The following is a 17029-nucleotide window of genomic DNA, read 5'->3' as shown; positions in this document are numbered from 1 at the left end:
AAAAATAATTTCCCTGTTCTGACTCCCAATACTGCTTTGCTTAGAAAATACTAATCATTTTTAAGTGAAATGATTTTGAAGTTGTGATACACTGGGTGATTATAAAAGCAGAGGTGGAACTTAGCATATGCACCAAATAAAATAATTAGAGGAGTGAATTTACTGGAGCCCATATAATTTTGGTTGCTCTATTGATACTTCTTTCAACGCTGGGATTACAGCCTTAAACTGTAACACCAAAGGACCAGGCAATGTGAACCCACTGCTTTGGGCACAGCCAAGCAAACTTTGCTCTTGCTGAGGAAGGTTCCGTGAGCCCCTGGCAACCCGGGAACAGCTCCGTACCCAGCCGAGGGGTGAGTGGGGATGGAGGCTTGCACAGCCTGGCCTGCCAAAACCCAGAGCCCATCTGCTTTTCTTCCCGAGTGATTTTTGCCAACCCAGAGCCAAACCTTCACTCCCCCTACACATTGTCTCTGCCCAGAAGGGGTTAACTGGATAGCAGTACCTATAAGAAATTAGAGGAGGAGGTAGTTTAACATAATTGCTTGCGATGCATGTATCAACAGCAGTCCCAAACTGCCTCTGCAAGAAAACAATGCCCTGGACGGTCTCAGCAGATACCAAAGGGTTCAAATTCACCCGCTGGGATCAAAACACATTAGAGATGGGAATAAACACAGAGAAACCCTGCTTCACAGCAAGTACTGATTTGCAAGGACTCCCGCGTGAACTCAGAGTCCCACACCTGAGCTGTGCGGATTCAGCCCTGGCCCCAGCCCTGACCTCCTGCCCGGCCCCTGGCGAACAGGGCACCAGGGAAAATTGAAGGGACCTGGTGGATGGGGCAGGAATAGGAGGTGCATCGCTGCTCAGGGCGTGCAGTGACAGCACCAAGGCCCAGCCATCATCCCAACCAACATTGGCTTTTCATTTTTCTCCATTCAAAGAGCAAACAGGACATGGAAGGGTGGGATGGCGCAGGCTGGTCTCCGTGCAGGAGGCACCCTCCATGCAAGTGCCCCATGATGACAGCTTTAAGGGACAATATAAGAAAACAGCAGTAGAACTAAAACATTAGGATATGCTGCATTTTTCTGAGGATTTCACACACGTGCTTTGTTTCATGACACTCTGAAGATCTCATGCCCTGTTCGAAGACCCTTCTGCTCCTCCAGGTAGGAGCCTCCAGGGGGGCAGGATCTGTGTGGCAGAGCAGGAACAGAGGCCAGGGAGCTTTCCAGTGGCTGCCCAGCATGCCCAGGGCTGCACCACCGCTGGGCCAGGGGCCAGTGCAGGGAGCAGCTGCTGGGCTTCTGTGAGGGCTCATCTCGCAAGCTGAAGTGTATCCAGAGCAAACAGTTAATAATGGAAGCAAGAAACTGTCACTCAGGATTTCCTCCTCTGCTCTCTAGGGAAGGGGACAGGTCTTAAGAAGTGGGAAATCACCCTAGTTTAAGCACTGCACTCTAAATTATAAAAAATGATAGCAATTTTACAATCAACAAGTGACTGTCCAGGAAGTGGTGAGGTCATTTATTTAAATGATCTTGTTGGTTTGATTTATTTACAGTTTTTTTTTTTTTAAATAGTTCCCGGACAGACTGGGAAACATTTGTTTATTTATATCTAGCTTAGGACAAGCAGGGGAAAAAAACAAAAGACCCTAATAATACCCCAAACTATCACCCCACGGGAGCACTTAAGCAACAATCCTGGTTTTAATTACAGAAATATCTCAAAGGCAAGTTTCATGTATCCCCCCTGAGAAACCCTTTCTGCCAAGATAAAGATCTGAAACCATATAATCCTGGCACAACGCAGCCCAAGTCCTGGTATGAATTCGAGCAGAAAAGCAATAGACCCTGTAATAATTTATCATCTCTTCTCCAAGGGCTTTCCAGACAAAATCACATCTCTGAGGACAAAAGGCACAGCAAACGTGGGGCGTCACTGCCATGGCCCTGGGCAAGCTGCAGACCACGGGGTCCCAAGACTGCCCACAGTAAGATTGCGATAGAGGATCACTTTGTCCTTACTCCTTTTTTTGCCTCCGCCCTGTCACTCTGCTTGGCTGCATTCCTCTCCTCTCTACTCCCCAGCTGGTTTTAGCTGTCCCTTGCTAACGCACACCATGTCCACTATGCAGCAGATCCTGGCACCCCGTGTCACAGGCATGGGAACACCACGGGTTTTGTTCCGCCACCCAGGTTCACGGAGCCAGGGGCTGCAACACCTCCCCGAGCCTCCCCACAGCACTGCCCTACGGGTCCCTCTCGCATCTCATTTTGCTTCGAAACCATGAGACAACTGACACTTTTTCCCTTGCGGAGGAAGCGTGGTGTGGATTTATGCAAATCCCTCTGCAGCGCAGGTCCACGCGACAAAACATCCTGAAATCATCCTTCCAAAACCACCGCTGGGCTGGCAGGCAGCAGAGCTGCGTCCCCATGGGCAGGCGCCCGGCATCACCCCGCTTGCTGGTAGCAGCTCTTCCTCTCCAGCAATTTCCTTCTCTGAAGCACACCTTACAGTGGGGCCAGGATGTGAGGAGCGAATGCATGGACCGTTTAACTTCATAGTACAACCCCCATACAGCCAAATTTCTCAGAGGTAATCAGAATGTTTCTGCTTTATCTTTCTCTTTTTTTTTTTTGCCCCCAAATGGTGCAGGTGAGGGAAGTCCTACAGAGGTGCTGTCTGCTACAATTACTGCGGAGTCAGAAATCTGGCCAGATATATTATAAACCAGAAGTCTGCAAGTAAATAACCAACACCACAATATATTAAACACACTTTTGTATTTTTTATGGCATTTAAGCCATTAAGGCATGAAACCATGATGCAGGTAAAGGAATCAGTTTTGCACAGGATGGCCATATCCTAGAAAAAGCCAACACAAGCCTGGCAAGTTGCACCACTGGGGGCCCTGAGGAAGACCCCACCACCAACAGCCCTCACGTCAGCCCCAGATGCTGGAGAGCACGGACGGGCTGACTCAGCTCTTCGGCCTCACCCAGCTGCCGCGCAGCACAGCCTCAGGTCTGGGCAAACTGCCTTCATCTTCAAATAAATAAATCCCCACCGTGCCTGGGGCTACAGAGGTGCTCAAGGAGTGGAGTTGGTTTTGGGGTCGAACCCGGTGCTGAACAGAGACTGCTTGCTGCAGGGACACATCGACCAACTCTGCCCCACAACCACACAAACTGAAGTATTGAAACCTCCCAACAGAGCCCACAGCAAGTGCAAAACCCTAGGTGCTCAGCCTCACAGCCCCCTGCCCTAAGCCTGCAGGTAAATTTTAGCAGGAATGGAGGCTCAGATTAGGCTCAGCACCATCTTATAGCAGATACCTGGTGATTTCTAGTTGCTACCATCATACTGGGGTCTCTACAGAGCTTATTCTGACTAGCGGGGTGAAATATTGCACTTCTTTTCCCTTCCCTGCATAGAACAGGTTTTCAAGTTTTGCTGTTTCTAGCTGTAAATCTCAGATTTACAGCTAGAAACAGATCGTGGCCACGAGGGAGCCACGAGGACGGGGAGTTCTGGGGGGGATCGCCTTCCTCACTAGCACAGCCCTGTGTACCCTCTTTCTCTCTGCTTCAATCTGGAGCATCCACTGAGAATAGAATAAAAAAACAAACAGAACCCTCAGAATTCAAGAAAATCGATTCAGACACACCTTAAAAATAAATAAAAGCAAGAAAGCAGCTTTTCCAGGGTGGTTTGTGGAGGCGCCGATGTTTGAGGTGCCGGGGCCAGAGAGGCGCTGGGCGTGGGATGAGAACCGAGATGGAGGCGGCGAGATTGGGGTGTGGGCAGTGGAGCCGAGGTGTGTCCAGGCTGGCGGGTCCAGCGCAGGACGGGGTGGTTCAGGGCGCTGGTTTTTTATCAGTGCAGCTTCAAGGTGGATAGAGAAGCCACAGCAAGGTATGCATCATCTCAAGTAAATGCTGATACAACCCTTTCTCTTCCTTAGCTGCTACCTGGGCAGTGCAGGCGGTGCTGGAAGAAATGCTTTTAGAGAGGGTCTTGAGGTACCTGGCATTACCAGTTAGTCTTTCTTCTCTCTCCCATTAACACCTTGCACAGGAACAGCGTTCCCATCTGCAGGAAGGAAGGTTGCTACCCTCTGCAGACCCCACGCTCTTCACTTCCCTGCTGAGAATGCGTGGCTGTGCTGCAGCTTGGACTGACATCACACGCAGGGGACAGGCGGAGAGGGAAACCCTCACCCAGCCGAGGCTCTTAAAAATATCAAAGCAGAAACCAGTGGTTCTTGGAAACAACTCAGAAACGTGGGAGGTGAGAAGCCTTTCCACCCGCCAGCTATGTGCTGTGCGAGGGGGGAGCGGGTGCTCGGGGCACAGCAGAACCACGGCCACACGCTGCACCCACGGCAGGGGCTCTGCTCCCAGCATGTGTTTCCAGTGGATGTGAGGAAGGAGCCTTTTGGAAAGGTGGCCAAGGAGGGGACACCTCGTGCCTGTACAGGATAGGCCCAGCCAGGAAGTCCCTGCAGGGTCAGCGTGGTGGGGAGCAGGAGCCTAAATGTTTTTGCTAGGTGGAGGTGAGCCTGGCACTGATCATCTGTCCCCTCCCACTCCAAGCCCAGCAGACACTGCGCAGCACAGGGACATGCTTACTGTGGTCACACCAAGCAGGGACATGACCAAAAGCAACAGACACCAACTCGCTGCCCAGTGGCCCCCACCAACCATGTGCGCTTGCTTTGCTGTTCCTAGCCATGGCCTGTTGGTTGACCAGGGAGGGGGGAAGGCAGGAACCCCGCTGCCATCCCGCTCCTCAGCCATGGAAAACCAAGGTACAGCCCCTCCTGCCCTCATCCTCCTTTCCGTCACTCATTCAGGACAGAAGTGTAAAAGCCGCAGTGTAAAAGCAAGTGGGTCTGTGCTGGCACCTCAGCCCCATGCCTGCTCCCTCTTCCACATGCTTTTTTTGCTGGGGCAGTGACGGGGGAAAAAAAGCCAGATGTGTACAGCTTGGCCAGCACCGAACCTCAGGAACAGACCTTATCCTCCAAGCGGTCCAGGTCCTCACCACATGAGCAGAGAGGGCTCCGGACATCCTGGCACAGCTGCCCTGCACCTTGCCCACCTCCACAGCACCCATGCTCAGGGATCGACACCCACTCACAGCCAGAGGGGTGGTTTTCACCCCCAGTGAACACAGCTGGACATTTACATACAGCCCCACAAGGGTTATGGATGGGTGATCACATCTGCTGTGGGTGCCCTTTGCTCCTCACAGTGGCCAGGACAGCAGGGACAGGGTAGAAACAAGAAACAAGGGGTTAAGAGCTAAAGGACTTTATACAGGGAGGTTAAGGAAAGATGAACAGCAGCAGGAAAAGTCAGAGCAAGTTAAAGACACTGAAGGAAAAAAGAAGGACTTTGCACAAGAGTTCTCAGGAGATGGGACAAAAAGCAACTATTGCTGCAAGGGGTGAGCTGGGAGGAGGACAGCAAGTGAAAAGGGTTGACAAGAAGTGACAGAAGGCAAGAGGGAAGAGCTGTAGGAAAGGAAGGGGAAGGCACCCAACAGGTAGGTGTGAGGGGGGAGGCCCTGGAGATGCTCTCATTTACCCAGGCATAGACTAAACATTACTGCATAGCTTCCAGCTATTCATTTTTCTGTGTTCTGCCTTCTGTGGATTATTTTGCAAGCAGGCGTGGATGCGAGAGACTGCACAAGGATTGCAGCTCAACTAAGTCAGGTTTTTGCTAAATAAAGAGAAGGGAGGGGGGAGAAGGAAATTCCACAGGAAGTTCAGATATTTTATTACTTCCTGTTTGTACGAAGTATGTCAACACTTGGCACCCAATGCACCATTTGTTTAGAGCTAAGGTGTCAACTTGAAAGAGTGTCCTTGATCTCTCCAGATCTAACCCACAATGAAGCAGAGCAAAAAAAAAATAAAAAAAATAATGGAATGAGTGAGCAGGGAACTTGGGAGCAAGCCTGCATCATGGCTTGCAGGAGATGCTCATGAACCACAGCCAACATGAGCACTTGACCAAAGCCACTGCTGCTACCAGCCTTGTGCACAGCCTGACCCTACTCTTCACTTTATTGTGGGCTGTGACCCACAGTTTCACCATGGGTCCTCCAAACAAGCACATCTGGGTGTCTTCAACACATCGGTCTGGCTCTCCCAGTCTCCCCATCCGGGTTTTAACCACTGGCCCCGCAACGGGCTCTGGCTGCAACTCGGTTCCCTGCAGTTTCTCACCCAACTCAACTTGATTTCAAACTCCTCAGATGTTTTCTGGGCAAAGCTTTAGTTAAAAGACTTGCTCAAGGGCTGAGATGAAGTGATGGGACAGGGGTGGAAGATGAATGGGAAGCTCAGAGGTGGGGCGTGGAGCAGAGCCGCGTTTCTGGCCAAAAACCCCACGAGAACGTTTGCTGGAGGAATTTCACCGCATCTGAGAAGATGATGCCCAGGGCTTTCCCAGGATACCAAGACAAATGGCCAATTCTTTCCGTATGAAGGATGCTTTTCCGCACGATCACAACAGCCCCTCCCCAGCCGTGTCCAGCCTCCAGCACCAGCCAACACCAGTCCTGCACAAGAGGAGCCGCTATGCACCACATCCTTCTCATTTGCAACAGGGCAGCCAAGAAGGGGAAAAAATATTTTTACTTATATATTTACATCTATAAATGCACCTATGTAATATCCGTGCATGTATAAAAATAATTGCAAGTCCTGCTGGTGGTTCTCACCTCCCAAAACCAAGCACGGGAGGAGAGCACAAGCTGTCATGCATGGCCAGAGATGGTTGTTACCGGAGCCTTTCCAGCTCCCTTCCCAGCAGGTGCCGGGTGCACCCAGGGGTGCTATCCCAGAGAGCCACCCAGTGGCAGGTTACCCAGGAAAACCACCTTTGGTTTCCACGACCAGGTGGGCCAGCATCGTTCTACAGCCAGGATTTCTGCAGGGACAGGAGTGCAGGGAGAGGAAGGGACAAATGTAATTTTATTTTTTTAAATTTCAGGTTAATTAGAAAATTAAAACCAATGAAGTATGACAAAGGAGAGAACTTTAAAAACAAAAAAACTTTTCCCATACAGTGTAAGACTGTATTTTCACAAGACAGGAGTGAATTCCCAGTTTGACCCAGAGCTTACAAATATGACCTTTGCAGCCAACAAACCTATGACCATCTGCAAATAGCAGAAAAACTACAGCTTAGGTTTTAACTCTTCAGATCAGTAATTCATAGGATTTAGGGGGAGGAGGGCGTTTGGTAGTACAGGGATGAGGAAAAAAGATTGACCTTTAGGATCCACACAAGACAAGGAAATAAGCAACAAATAAATACGACACAGAGCTCTTTAAAGAGCCCAAATCGTCAGCACAAACATTATGAGGTACACAAATCAGAGAAAAAAAAAAAAAAAAAAACACACAACAGCAAACTGCTGACCTTGCACGCCAGGACGGCATCCCCCAGGCAAACCAAGCAAGAGTCAGGGCCAGCTGCCCCATCCTCAGGTTTTAGCTAATTGTGCAAAATGAAGGCACAGCACCAAGGCCAAGAGCGTCCATGGCTCAAACCCACAGCTCCCTGCCTAGTTACAAATCCTGTGCCTCCGTATCAGAAAGTTTAAATTAAAGATCAGTAATGATCAACCATCGTGTTGAAATTCAAAAGGAGGAGTGGGTATGATTCAGCTTGGTTTTGGCAAGTACTGAGCGTTGGTGAAGTCAGAGCCAACCAAACGCTAAGAGTAGTAACTATCTTGCCTTGTATTATTATTTATATATTCCCTATGATGGTGATGGTGATGATGATTATTATTATTAGAAAGGCGATCTGATGCAGCAGACAAGGGGCTGAGCCAGGAGTCAGGAGACCTGGTTTCTATTCCTGACATGGAACAGTTGTGCAACTCCCTGCCCAAACCCTGCCTGCTTTCTGCCGCCCAGCCTAGATTGCCCATTCCCAGGTATTTGCAGTGCCTACCACGACCCATGTTTGCTCTCCAGTGCCACAGCACTGTAACAGGGACACGCCTTATGCTTATGGTTTAAAAAACAAAACACTAAAAAACAAACAAACAAACAAAAAAAAACGCACTGCCTAGGTACTATCTCTGCAAACAAGCACTCCAGACCAGCAGCCCAATGGGCTTATATAAGGTTTCTAACACCCCAAGCTCCAACACTAAAAAAAAAAAGGGTGGGGAAAAAAAGAAAAAAATTTAAAAGGGGACAAAAAAAATCAAAAAACAAGGCAAATAAAACTGTCTTGCAGAGGTAACAGCCTTGACCTAGCCTGACATCAAGGGGTGCCGATGGCCCAGTGACAGCATCAACAGAAAATATTTTCTAAAGCATATTTAGAAGGATCAAACTGTTTCCCTTAAATTTGGGCACTGACAGCTTTACATGCTAAGCGAACAAACTCTGCTTTATAGTGCCCAGGGTGGTGCTGAGCACGCAGGAAGGCAGAGCTGGAGCAGAAGGACAGCAACAGAGGGCTGGGAACGAGGTCCTGGGACCCCACCTCACAGGGGTCCTGACAAGCAAGTACTCAAGGAAGAGGGACAATCCTCCTGCTGACATTATCGGAGCATTTCCCCAGTCTCCTCTGATCATAGGAGAGGCACTCCAAGATGAACTTAAGCCACCCCAACTCCAAAAATCAACTGAGTGCAGCCAGTCTGCAGCTGCCATTGCAGAGACACTGCCAGCCCTGCAATATCCAGAAGACCCTTCTTGATCACAACAGAAAGATAGTTCTGTAGTTGAATCGTCTGCTTGGTTTTCTCAAGCAATGCAGCCTCCATCAGTGGCCACTGCCAGCCAGAGGCTTTGACAACCTGAAAGTGAAACTGCCAACAAACAGAAGGGGAAGGTACCCTGCGAGCTCTCCTGGGCCCATGTGGACAGACAGGCAAAGAGAAGCACAGAGCAAGGGAAACCTGAAAACGTGTTATTAATCAGAAATTCAGCCTCTGAAGCAGGGCACAGCATCTCCAGCTTCATAACTCCCCCCACCCCAAAAATGCCTTGCACACCCCCAGGATTGAGCCTTTGTCATTTCTACTGCATCCCAAGTGCCACAAGGAGCAGGGCTGTACAACCGCACAGACCTTGGGGGACACAGAGCACAGCAAGAGGGAACAAGCAGCAGGCAGGACACGTGTGGTGCTCCATGGAGAAAAAGAAAATGAAGACAATCTGGGCACACTCCTGGGGTTTGCCTGACCACACCGTCATCTTTGCTCTGTGTGCTGCGAAAGGCAGCTGTCCCGGCTGCAGAGGCATCCTTCACCCGCGTGGCCAGGGAAAGTTCAGCCCCCTGTGACACCCCCCCACTGCTCAGCAGCCAAATAAAACATAACTTACTTCGTGGCTCCCGGGGTCCGTCTACAGTCACTTTAATGGCTCGGTGATAGGTAGCAACTTGGGTGGGGTTGGTGAACACTGTGATCGTCAAGGTAAAGCTTTTTCCTAAGGGAAGGGGGGGAGAGAAAAAGAGGATATTCACATACGTTCAGCTCCTTTGAGAGTAAATTGCTCCTGCTGGAGAAAACTCAGACACAAACATCTGCATACACCAAACTCCAGCACACATATCAGTTAACGTTATAAGACATTATTGTCGAGACAAAGCTCAGCCACCTCCCGCTGGGGTTCAGCTGGCTGCAGTGAAGACAGACTTGGGCCTGGTTCAGAGCAGGAGCCTGAACCTTCATGGACAGAAAAGTCACTTGTCCCCCTTCCCCTCCCCTATCCCAATATCACAGCAGCTTCCCATTGCCTCCCTGTTTGGACATTTCCCTTTTTCCCATGGGAATCCAGCCCCAAAATGCAGCACTGCACAGTGGATCCTCTCTGCAAGGGCCATATTTGGGTCCTGGCACCCATGGAATACTCCTAGAGGAAAAATCAGGCAACATCACATCAGTTTAGATGTGATGGATGATGGCATTTGCTGGGTAAAACTGGTGGCTGTGGCCCTGCAGAGGCACCTACACAGGTAGGTTTGGAGGGGAGCTACATGGGGCTCTTGGCCATGGGGGCACCTGCGGCACACAGCCCACATGTGCTTATGCCAGGCTGCAGCAGAAACTGGAAGCTGCAAAGCCTGCACCAAGTATGTCCAGCTTTGTGCACCAGGACTGGCCACCACACACGTGGCCCCATGGACTGGGGGGACTGTCCTTCTGTTCCCATTCCCCCAGCCCCAAATAGAGAGCAGGAACACGCTGCCAGAAAAAAAGATTTCTTACATCATCATGGTGGGCTTTTAGTGATGCTTTTGACGCACTGAGCTTTTCACTTTTTTAATTATTGGGGAAAAAAAGTGGGGGGCAGGGAGGTAGGTGGTGAAAAGCTCTCCAAACCCATAATTTGCGAGAGCACAACAGTGACATTTTCTGGCAGAACACGTTTCCATTTGCAGCCCCAAATGCTTCTGGCATCGCAGAGGGCATTTTCTCCCCGTGCAGAGAGAGAAGCGGCAGCAGCAGCACGCCCCCGGCCCGGCCCCCGTTGCAGGCGGGTCGGGGACACCATCGCCAGGCGCAGGGCTCGGCAGCGCCGGCTCCTCCTGGAAGGGCCTCGGCTCTCCCGCCCCCTCCCGGGGCATCCCCGCAGCGTTCGGGAGTTCCGCGGGTAACGGGGGGGCTGCGTGTGCGTGCAAGGGAACCGCGCCAGCCGATCCCCCAAGAGCAATCGCCGCGGGATTTCGAAGGCAGGCGGTATTTCGGAGGCAGAAAACCCAGCACAAATCGCCCTGAAGTGCCCGCGCAGTCACCCGCGAGCTCCTCCAGCCTTCGCTTCACTCACAAACAGCTCCACCGAGAGCAAGAAACAGACTCCTCTCCCTCTTCCCTGGATTAGGGCTTTCCAGATCCCAACCACCATCTATAAGGGTGGATCTAAGAGTGCTCATAGTAAAAATCAGTGGTATTTATACAGCTAGACAGGAAAAGAAAAAAAAGAATAAATAGAAAAATAAATTATCTCCTGCAGAGAACACTGAGCAGTTATCTCAGGTGGGAAGTTTCTCTACGGGAGTGTTGGGGGGTGGGGAGTAAGGCTGGCTTTAAAGCAGACGGCAAGAAGGATTTGTGAAAGCCAGAAACCAATCCATGCCCTACTTCAGCTTTCAAAATAAGCCCAAACGGTGCACAAACCTTCAGCTCATTCTCTACACAAGGAGTTTTTTTTTTTGTTGTTGTTTTGTTTTTTTGTTTTTTTTTTTACCCCCCTAAATGAAAACGTAACCCCCAAGGAAGCAGCCCGGCTGCCGACCTGCACCAAAGAGCCACACTGCCACAGCCTGCAGAGCGCGGAGGCTCCCGGGGACTGCGTTCACACAAAAACGGCCGACACAAGCAGAGTAGTTGTTAGCAAAATGTCTGCAGAAACCGAGTGCACAGATGAGGATTATTAGAAGAAATTATTTAGGAAGCTATTTCACGGGAAGGAAGGCAACGGGAGAGAGCCCTTTTGTTCGCGTGGGAGCGCAGCGCGGGGAGCACCCCGGGCACGCAGCGAGGGCTGAGCGGAGCTCGCAGCTCCGTGCTCAGCACTGCTACTTCCCACTAGGTGTGATTTTTATTTATTTTTTTAATTTTAATTATTGTTCTTTTCCAAGCGACAATTCCCCTGCCTTTCGGTTTCACTCCCTGCTCCCCGCAGATACAAACACCTCTGCGCAGGGAGCACGGCTGCAGAGCCGAGCCGGCCGTGACATTTTGCGTCTCTAACAGCTCTCAAAAATCCTCCCATGAGTTGAAAATGACGATTATTACTCAGCACCATTTTTACTCATTTCCCGCCTTCTCGGGAAGCCGGGCTGTGGTTTCTCATTCCCACCGCTCCCCGGCCCCAGCGCCTGGGCGGCAGCAGCCGCTCGCCGGCGGCTCGAGAAGGAGCCCGGCTCCCTCGGGGGGTCCGGGCAGCTCCGAGAGATGCTCCGTGGGGATGTTCCCTGGCCGGGAGAGCAGCGCACACTGCAGCATCCCCTTGCCCTTGGCTTTCATTTTATATGCTGAAATATGAGCAGAAATCTTTATTCGAGCGAAGCCGGGGACCCGGCCCTTTTCCCCTCCCTTCGTCCTGCACAGGGGGATGGTAATTTTGGAGAGGGGGAGGTAAGAACCTGCTTTTTCCCCGGCCCCCGGGCGGCTCACGGTGCTGGGTGACCCACACGATAGGAACAGAAGTGGCCGGCTCTGAACCACTTCAGCTCCTGTTTTCAAAACAAGAGCCTCGCTGGTTGTGATTCTCCTGCAGCTCAGGCACATTGACTTGCTGTTAGTCGGTGGACACAGGCTGTGCGTGTTTACAAGCACACATCTACACACAACGTATTTACACAAACTTTACACACACAGAACTCTGTTCCAACAAAATGTTCTGCATCAAATTCAGATTTCCACCAGAATTAACAAAACCAACACTGGACATTAAGATTAAGATTAAAAATTCAGTTTAAACGATTTTTAGCACTAAATATGCCTCAAGTAGCCCCTTGCTGAGAAAGCACAGCCATGCACAGAGAACTAAGCACACGCTTCCAGCTGCAAAAAAAAAAACGCCACTGTGCCTGTTTCACACAGCACCAGGGAGCCTTGCTGGAGTTAGGTCTGTGCAGACACTACAAAGCCTCATCCCGTAAGAACAGGTAAAGAAATCCGCACTTGAGTTAAAACTTCTTGCTGGCTCCAAAGCCTGCTAGATGCAACAGAGGTGTTTCCACTGCTGTAATGAGCATTTACCAGGACTCTGCTGGAGGAAGGAGACAATTCACCCAGCCACTTTCAGTAGACTGTAAACTACTGTTAATTCAGAGCTCGGGATTGCAGAGGAGGAAAGTTAATAATGAATTCAAGAGTCAAGTTGAGATTGGGTTGCATTCAGTTTGGAAATTTGTGTAAGGAGAATGAAAAAACAAAGAAAAGAGCCTAAGAGAATAATTGATTACAGAAATGAAAGCTTAATTCATAAAAGAAAAACATTTTCCATCCATCAACCTGCAACCAGTTAAGTGGAGAGTTTTAAAGAAACTGCAATTTGGAGAAGGAGCCAACAGGAAAAAGGAAATGTATGAAAGAATGTAAACTATTCAAGTTTCATAAAGAGGAACAAGTAAACAGTTATTACATGCAAATAATTCCTAACATCACTGCTTTTAATTAATGCAGAGAAGTCAAAATACAATTGACACTGTATGTGTACATTCAAAGACTGAGAAAGTGCTATCATATGTCCATTTAAAATAGTTTTTTTTAATTATTATTTAAATTAACAATTAAGTGGTTTAGTCCGTAGTGTTTATTGGTGATGAAATGCTGAAATTCTATTTATATTACTTGAAATTCAGGTGAAATGCGGCTGTGAGGAATTGTGCAGAAGTGAAGGGCACACTGGGATCTCCTCTCAACACCCACTGGCTCTCAGTATTTTCATGGGATTTGTTCTGCTTTTCTCAGATAGCAAGGACTAATTTCTTTGATGATTTGTTTCCAAAAAGCCAGTACTGTGATCAGTTTAAGGATAAATAACAGAGCCAGTCTCTAGAGACAGAAGGTAAAATTTCTGTTCTAGTTTCCCGTGCAGCAAGCATAGGGAAAAACAAACGCATCTTCCCCAAAAGGCACTCACACCTGCAACTGCCCCAGTTCCTGCGTCCCTGGCAGTGGTACTGCCCACAGCAATTTGAATGAATCTCTCTGCAACCCTACTCACAGCATCTACTCCATGCAGAGCACGGAATTATTCTTCTAATAAGAATTTCAAACATTTGATTTGCACCCCTTAACAGCTAACAGAAAGGCAGGTTATTGCCTCATCAGACCCCAAGTACATCCACCGGCAGAGGGGACCCAGGCTCCAGCAGTCACCTGTCTGCCTTATCTCACTGAGAAGACTCTCCATAAATTTAGAAGTACTTGGGCTGGGGCTGCCTACCAGTTCATGCATGTGCACTTCTGAGTGAAACCCATGCACCTGAGAGGGGCTGCATTACAACACCACATTTGTTTTACAAGGTTTCTTTTCCTGCACCATCTGTGCCTGATGTCTCAGCAGAGAAAAACCCCAGGGAGGAGCGGAGCAAAGCCGCCACTAGATCTGCTCTGCAGGGAGCAGCCGGGGATGCTGCCACATCCCTCCAACTGCCCCACTGCCCACGGCCCACTCAAAAACCACTTCGGTGCTGGAGGTTTCCTCCCTGCCCAACAAGCCCAGCCCGCAGCAGCAAAACCACCTCCATTGGCTCACAAGACATATGCCGTTAAAGTACAACAAACTTCTTTTTTTCTTAGAGAAAATAAAAGCCAAATAAGAAGGCCAACCATTTCCTGGCCGATACCTACCCCTGCCGCTTCTCCCAACAAATCTGAGATCGTTAAATCTTGCTACTTGGTTTTTCATCACGGCGGAGGCATTGCGGAGCTCTGCAGAGTAGTTTTCATCATTCCCTGCCATCACCGTTACCACCGTCCCATCAGGCACATCTCCAAGGGCTACAACCTAGGGCAGGACAAAAGGATTTTAGGCTGAGTTTAACTGCGGTCTGAGCTAACCTGCCCTACGGTTTCTCTCCCCTCAAGCCCCCTCAAAGATAAACCAAAACCAAAAGCAATCCGAGTCCCCGAGAAGAAAAAAAAAAAAAAAACAAACAGCAAAACAACAACAAAAAAACCCACACACTAAAAAACGGATGGGGAAGGAGAAAATGAGCTAAAACGGGGGGTAAGAAGTAGTGAGGGGCTTCCACGTGCCGGGGGTCTGTCCGCCGCACGGCTCCGGCAGGGGCGAACAGCGGCTTTACGGATTTGTTCTGTTCGGTTCGGGAGAAACTCGCTGCCGAGCGCGGGGCGGCTGCGCCTGGGGTCCCGGAGCGGCCGCCGAGGGGAGAAGCGACCGGCGGGCAGCGAAGCGGCCCCGGTCCGCGGAGCGGCGCCCCGCGCTCCCGGCGACAGCGCACGGCAGCGGGACTCGGTTTGTAAAAACCTCCCCGCCTCGCCGGGCTGCCCGGAGCCCGGCCCTGCTCTCCAGCCCCTCCCGATTCCCCCGCCTCTCCTCCCGCTGCTCTTTTCGCTTTTTTCGCCTTGGCCCCGTTCCCCCGGCCCCAGCGCCGGTCGCGCAGCGGGGCCGCCCATCCCGGTGCACCCCGTCGGGCCGCCCCGTCCCGTCCCGCGGGAGCGGAGCCGCGGGGAGGCACGCGGGGCCCGGGCAGCGCAACCCGGTGCCGGCGCTCCAGCTCCTCGCTTTCTTCTTGCAGATTAGATCTCCCTTCCCTGCCTCCCTCTCCCTCTCCCGGGAAGGTAATTAACCTCCAGTCTCATTAAACTTCAAAGTTGCCTGAGAGCTCCTAACTGTACGGAATATCTAAGATGCGGTGACCGCAGGGCAATGCGGAGACTTGATTAAAAATAATAAAAGAGGTTCTCGTGAAGGTGATGTCAGGAGCGAGTCAAAATGAAAGAGGCGGAGGGAGAGAGGCGAGCGGGTCGGAACGGAGGGCAGGAGGGGGATAGCGGAACCCGGCGCCCCGCAGCCGTCCCCGGAGCTCCCGGCTTACCTTGAAGGCGACGGGCAGCGTCTTGTTGCACCTCCAGTGGGACGGCAGCACGGAGCACAAGAAGTTGGGGCTGTCGGTGCGCACCAGCTCTCCGGCGTGGTCGGCCAGTACATCCACGACGGAGCGCACCTCGGGTCGCGCCCGGGCGCCCGGTGCGGCGGCCCCCAGCGCCCCGCTGTTCTCTCCCATCTTACCGCAGGGGAATGCCGTGGAGGGGGGTGTGAAGCGCCTGCTGGTGCTCGGGTCTACGGGAATACGCATCACAACAGCGGGCGTCAGGGAACCGCCGCGGCCGGGGGGGACGAAGAGGGGCCCGGCGAGGCCCGGCGCCCACCGCTCGGCTGCGGCGGGGCTCCCGCGGGGGGGCGCGGCGGGGCGGCGGGGCGCGGCGGGGGCGCTCCCCGCGGGCGGCTCGGGCAGCGGCAGTCGGGACCCGCGCCGCCTCGCTCCGTCCCGGCAGATTCCCGTGCTCGGCGGGGCGGCCCGGGGCGAGCGGCGCGGGGGGGCTGCTCCTCCCGCCCGGCTCCGGGGCGCGTCTCCGGAGGCCTCGCTGCGGTCCCGCCCGCCCCGCCCGGGGAAAGGCGGCGCGGAGCCCCGGCACAGCCACGTCGCGGCCGGGCGCGCTCGGCTGCAGGCGGGTCCCCTCCGCCGGGCGGCCCCGAAACCAGCTCCCCAGTGCCAGCCGCGCCGCCCGGTACCGTATTTACTGCCGGCCCCGGGGGGGCGGGCCGCGCCTGAAGGACGGGGCGCCGCGCCAATGGGGCAGCCGCGAGGGGCCTCGTCCCCGCCCGCCCGCCGGCTCCTGGGGGGCGCGGGGGCGTGGTCACACGGAAAAGGGGCGGTGACTCCGCCGAGGGGGCGGGGTCTCCCTCGAGGCGGGCGTGTCCCCGCGGAGCCCCGCCCCACCGGGCCGGCCGGGTGCACGTCGGGGCCCCGGCAGCTTCTCGCCGCCGCCGCCGCCGGGGCTTTTTGGGGGGCGGTGGGGCCGGGCTGGGGCCGGAGGCGCCGCCGTGCCCGTGTGGCGCGGCAGGGAGCGAGGCCCGTTCCTCTCCCCGCCGCGGAGCGCTCCCGGTGCCGCCGCCCGCGACCCCCGGCGCGGCTCTGTCACCGCGGGACGGGGGGAGCCGAGGCCGCGCCGCTGGGCCCCGCCGGCTCGCGCCGAGGGGCGGCTCGCCCCGCAAACCGCGCTGCAAGCCGCGGCTCCCCGGCCTCCGTTTTCCGGCCCCCCAAAGCTGGAAGCCGCCCCAGCCTCGGGCGGTCCCGGGGCGCCCGCGGTGCCCGGCGCCCCCGGCCGTTCTGCGGGGGCTGCGGGTCTGGGCACGGCCGGCGGCCCCGGCCGGAATCGTTGGCGAGAAAACTCGTGGCGAAGCGACCGGTGCTGCAGGAACAAAACGAAGGCGTCGGGCTCTCTGCGGCTGCCCGCGGAAACGCCGCGCCGCGAGGCGAGC

At 53.0% G+C, this 17029-nt stretch overlaps 1 protein-coding gene across 3 annotated transcripts in view; it reads right to left on the bottom strand.

Moving 5' to 3' along the window:
- RUNX3 (RUNX family transcription factor 3) overlaps positions 1–17029 on the bottom strand; it is a 59126-nt gene that overhangs the window by 23065 nt on the left and 19032 nt on the right. Inside the window, exons 2-4 of one of the 3 annotated variants that reach the window (XM_038167360.2) lie at positions 15582–15826; positions 14371–14527; positions 9386–9490 (exon numbers count right to left, since the gene is read on the bottom strand). In XM_038167360.2, the coding sequence (XP_038023288.1) occupies positions 9386–9490; positions 14371–14527; positions 15582–15826 (507 nt within the window). Of the gene's footprint in view, positions 1–9385; positions 9491–14370; positions 14528–15581; positions 16252–17029 lie in introns of those variants that run through there. The other 2 variants (XM_038167359.2, XM_038167358.2) reach the window with 2 other exon arrangements.

Source organism: Anas platyrhynchos, chromosome 24, assembly GCF_047663525.1.
Source record: "Anas platyrhynchos isolate ZD024472 breed Pekin duck chromosome 24, IASCAAS_PekinDuck_T2T, whole genome shotgun sequence".
In the NCBI taxonomy this organism is placed as follows: domain Eukaryota; kingdom Metazoa; phylum Chordata; class Aves; order Anseriformes; family Anatidae; genus Anas; species Anas platyrhynchos.
This window is presented reverse-complemented; position numbering and strand designations above follow the sequence as displayed.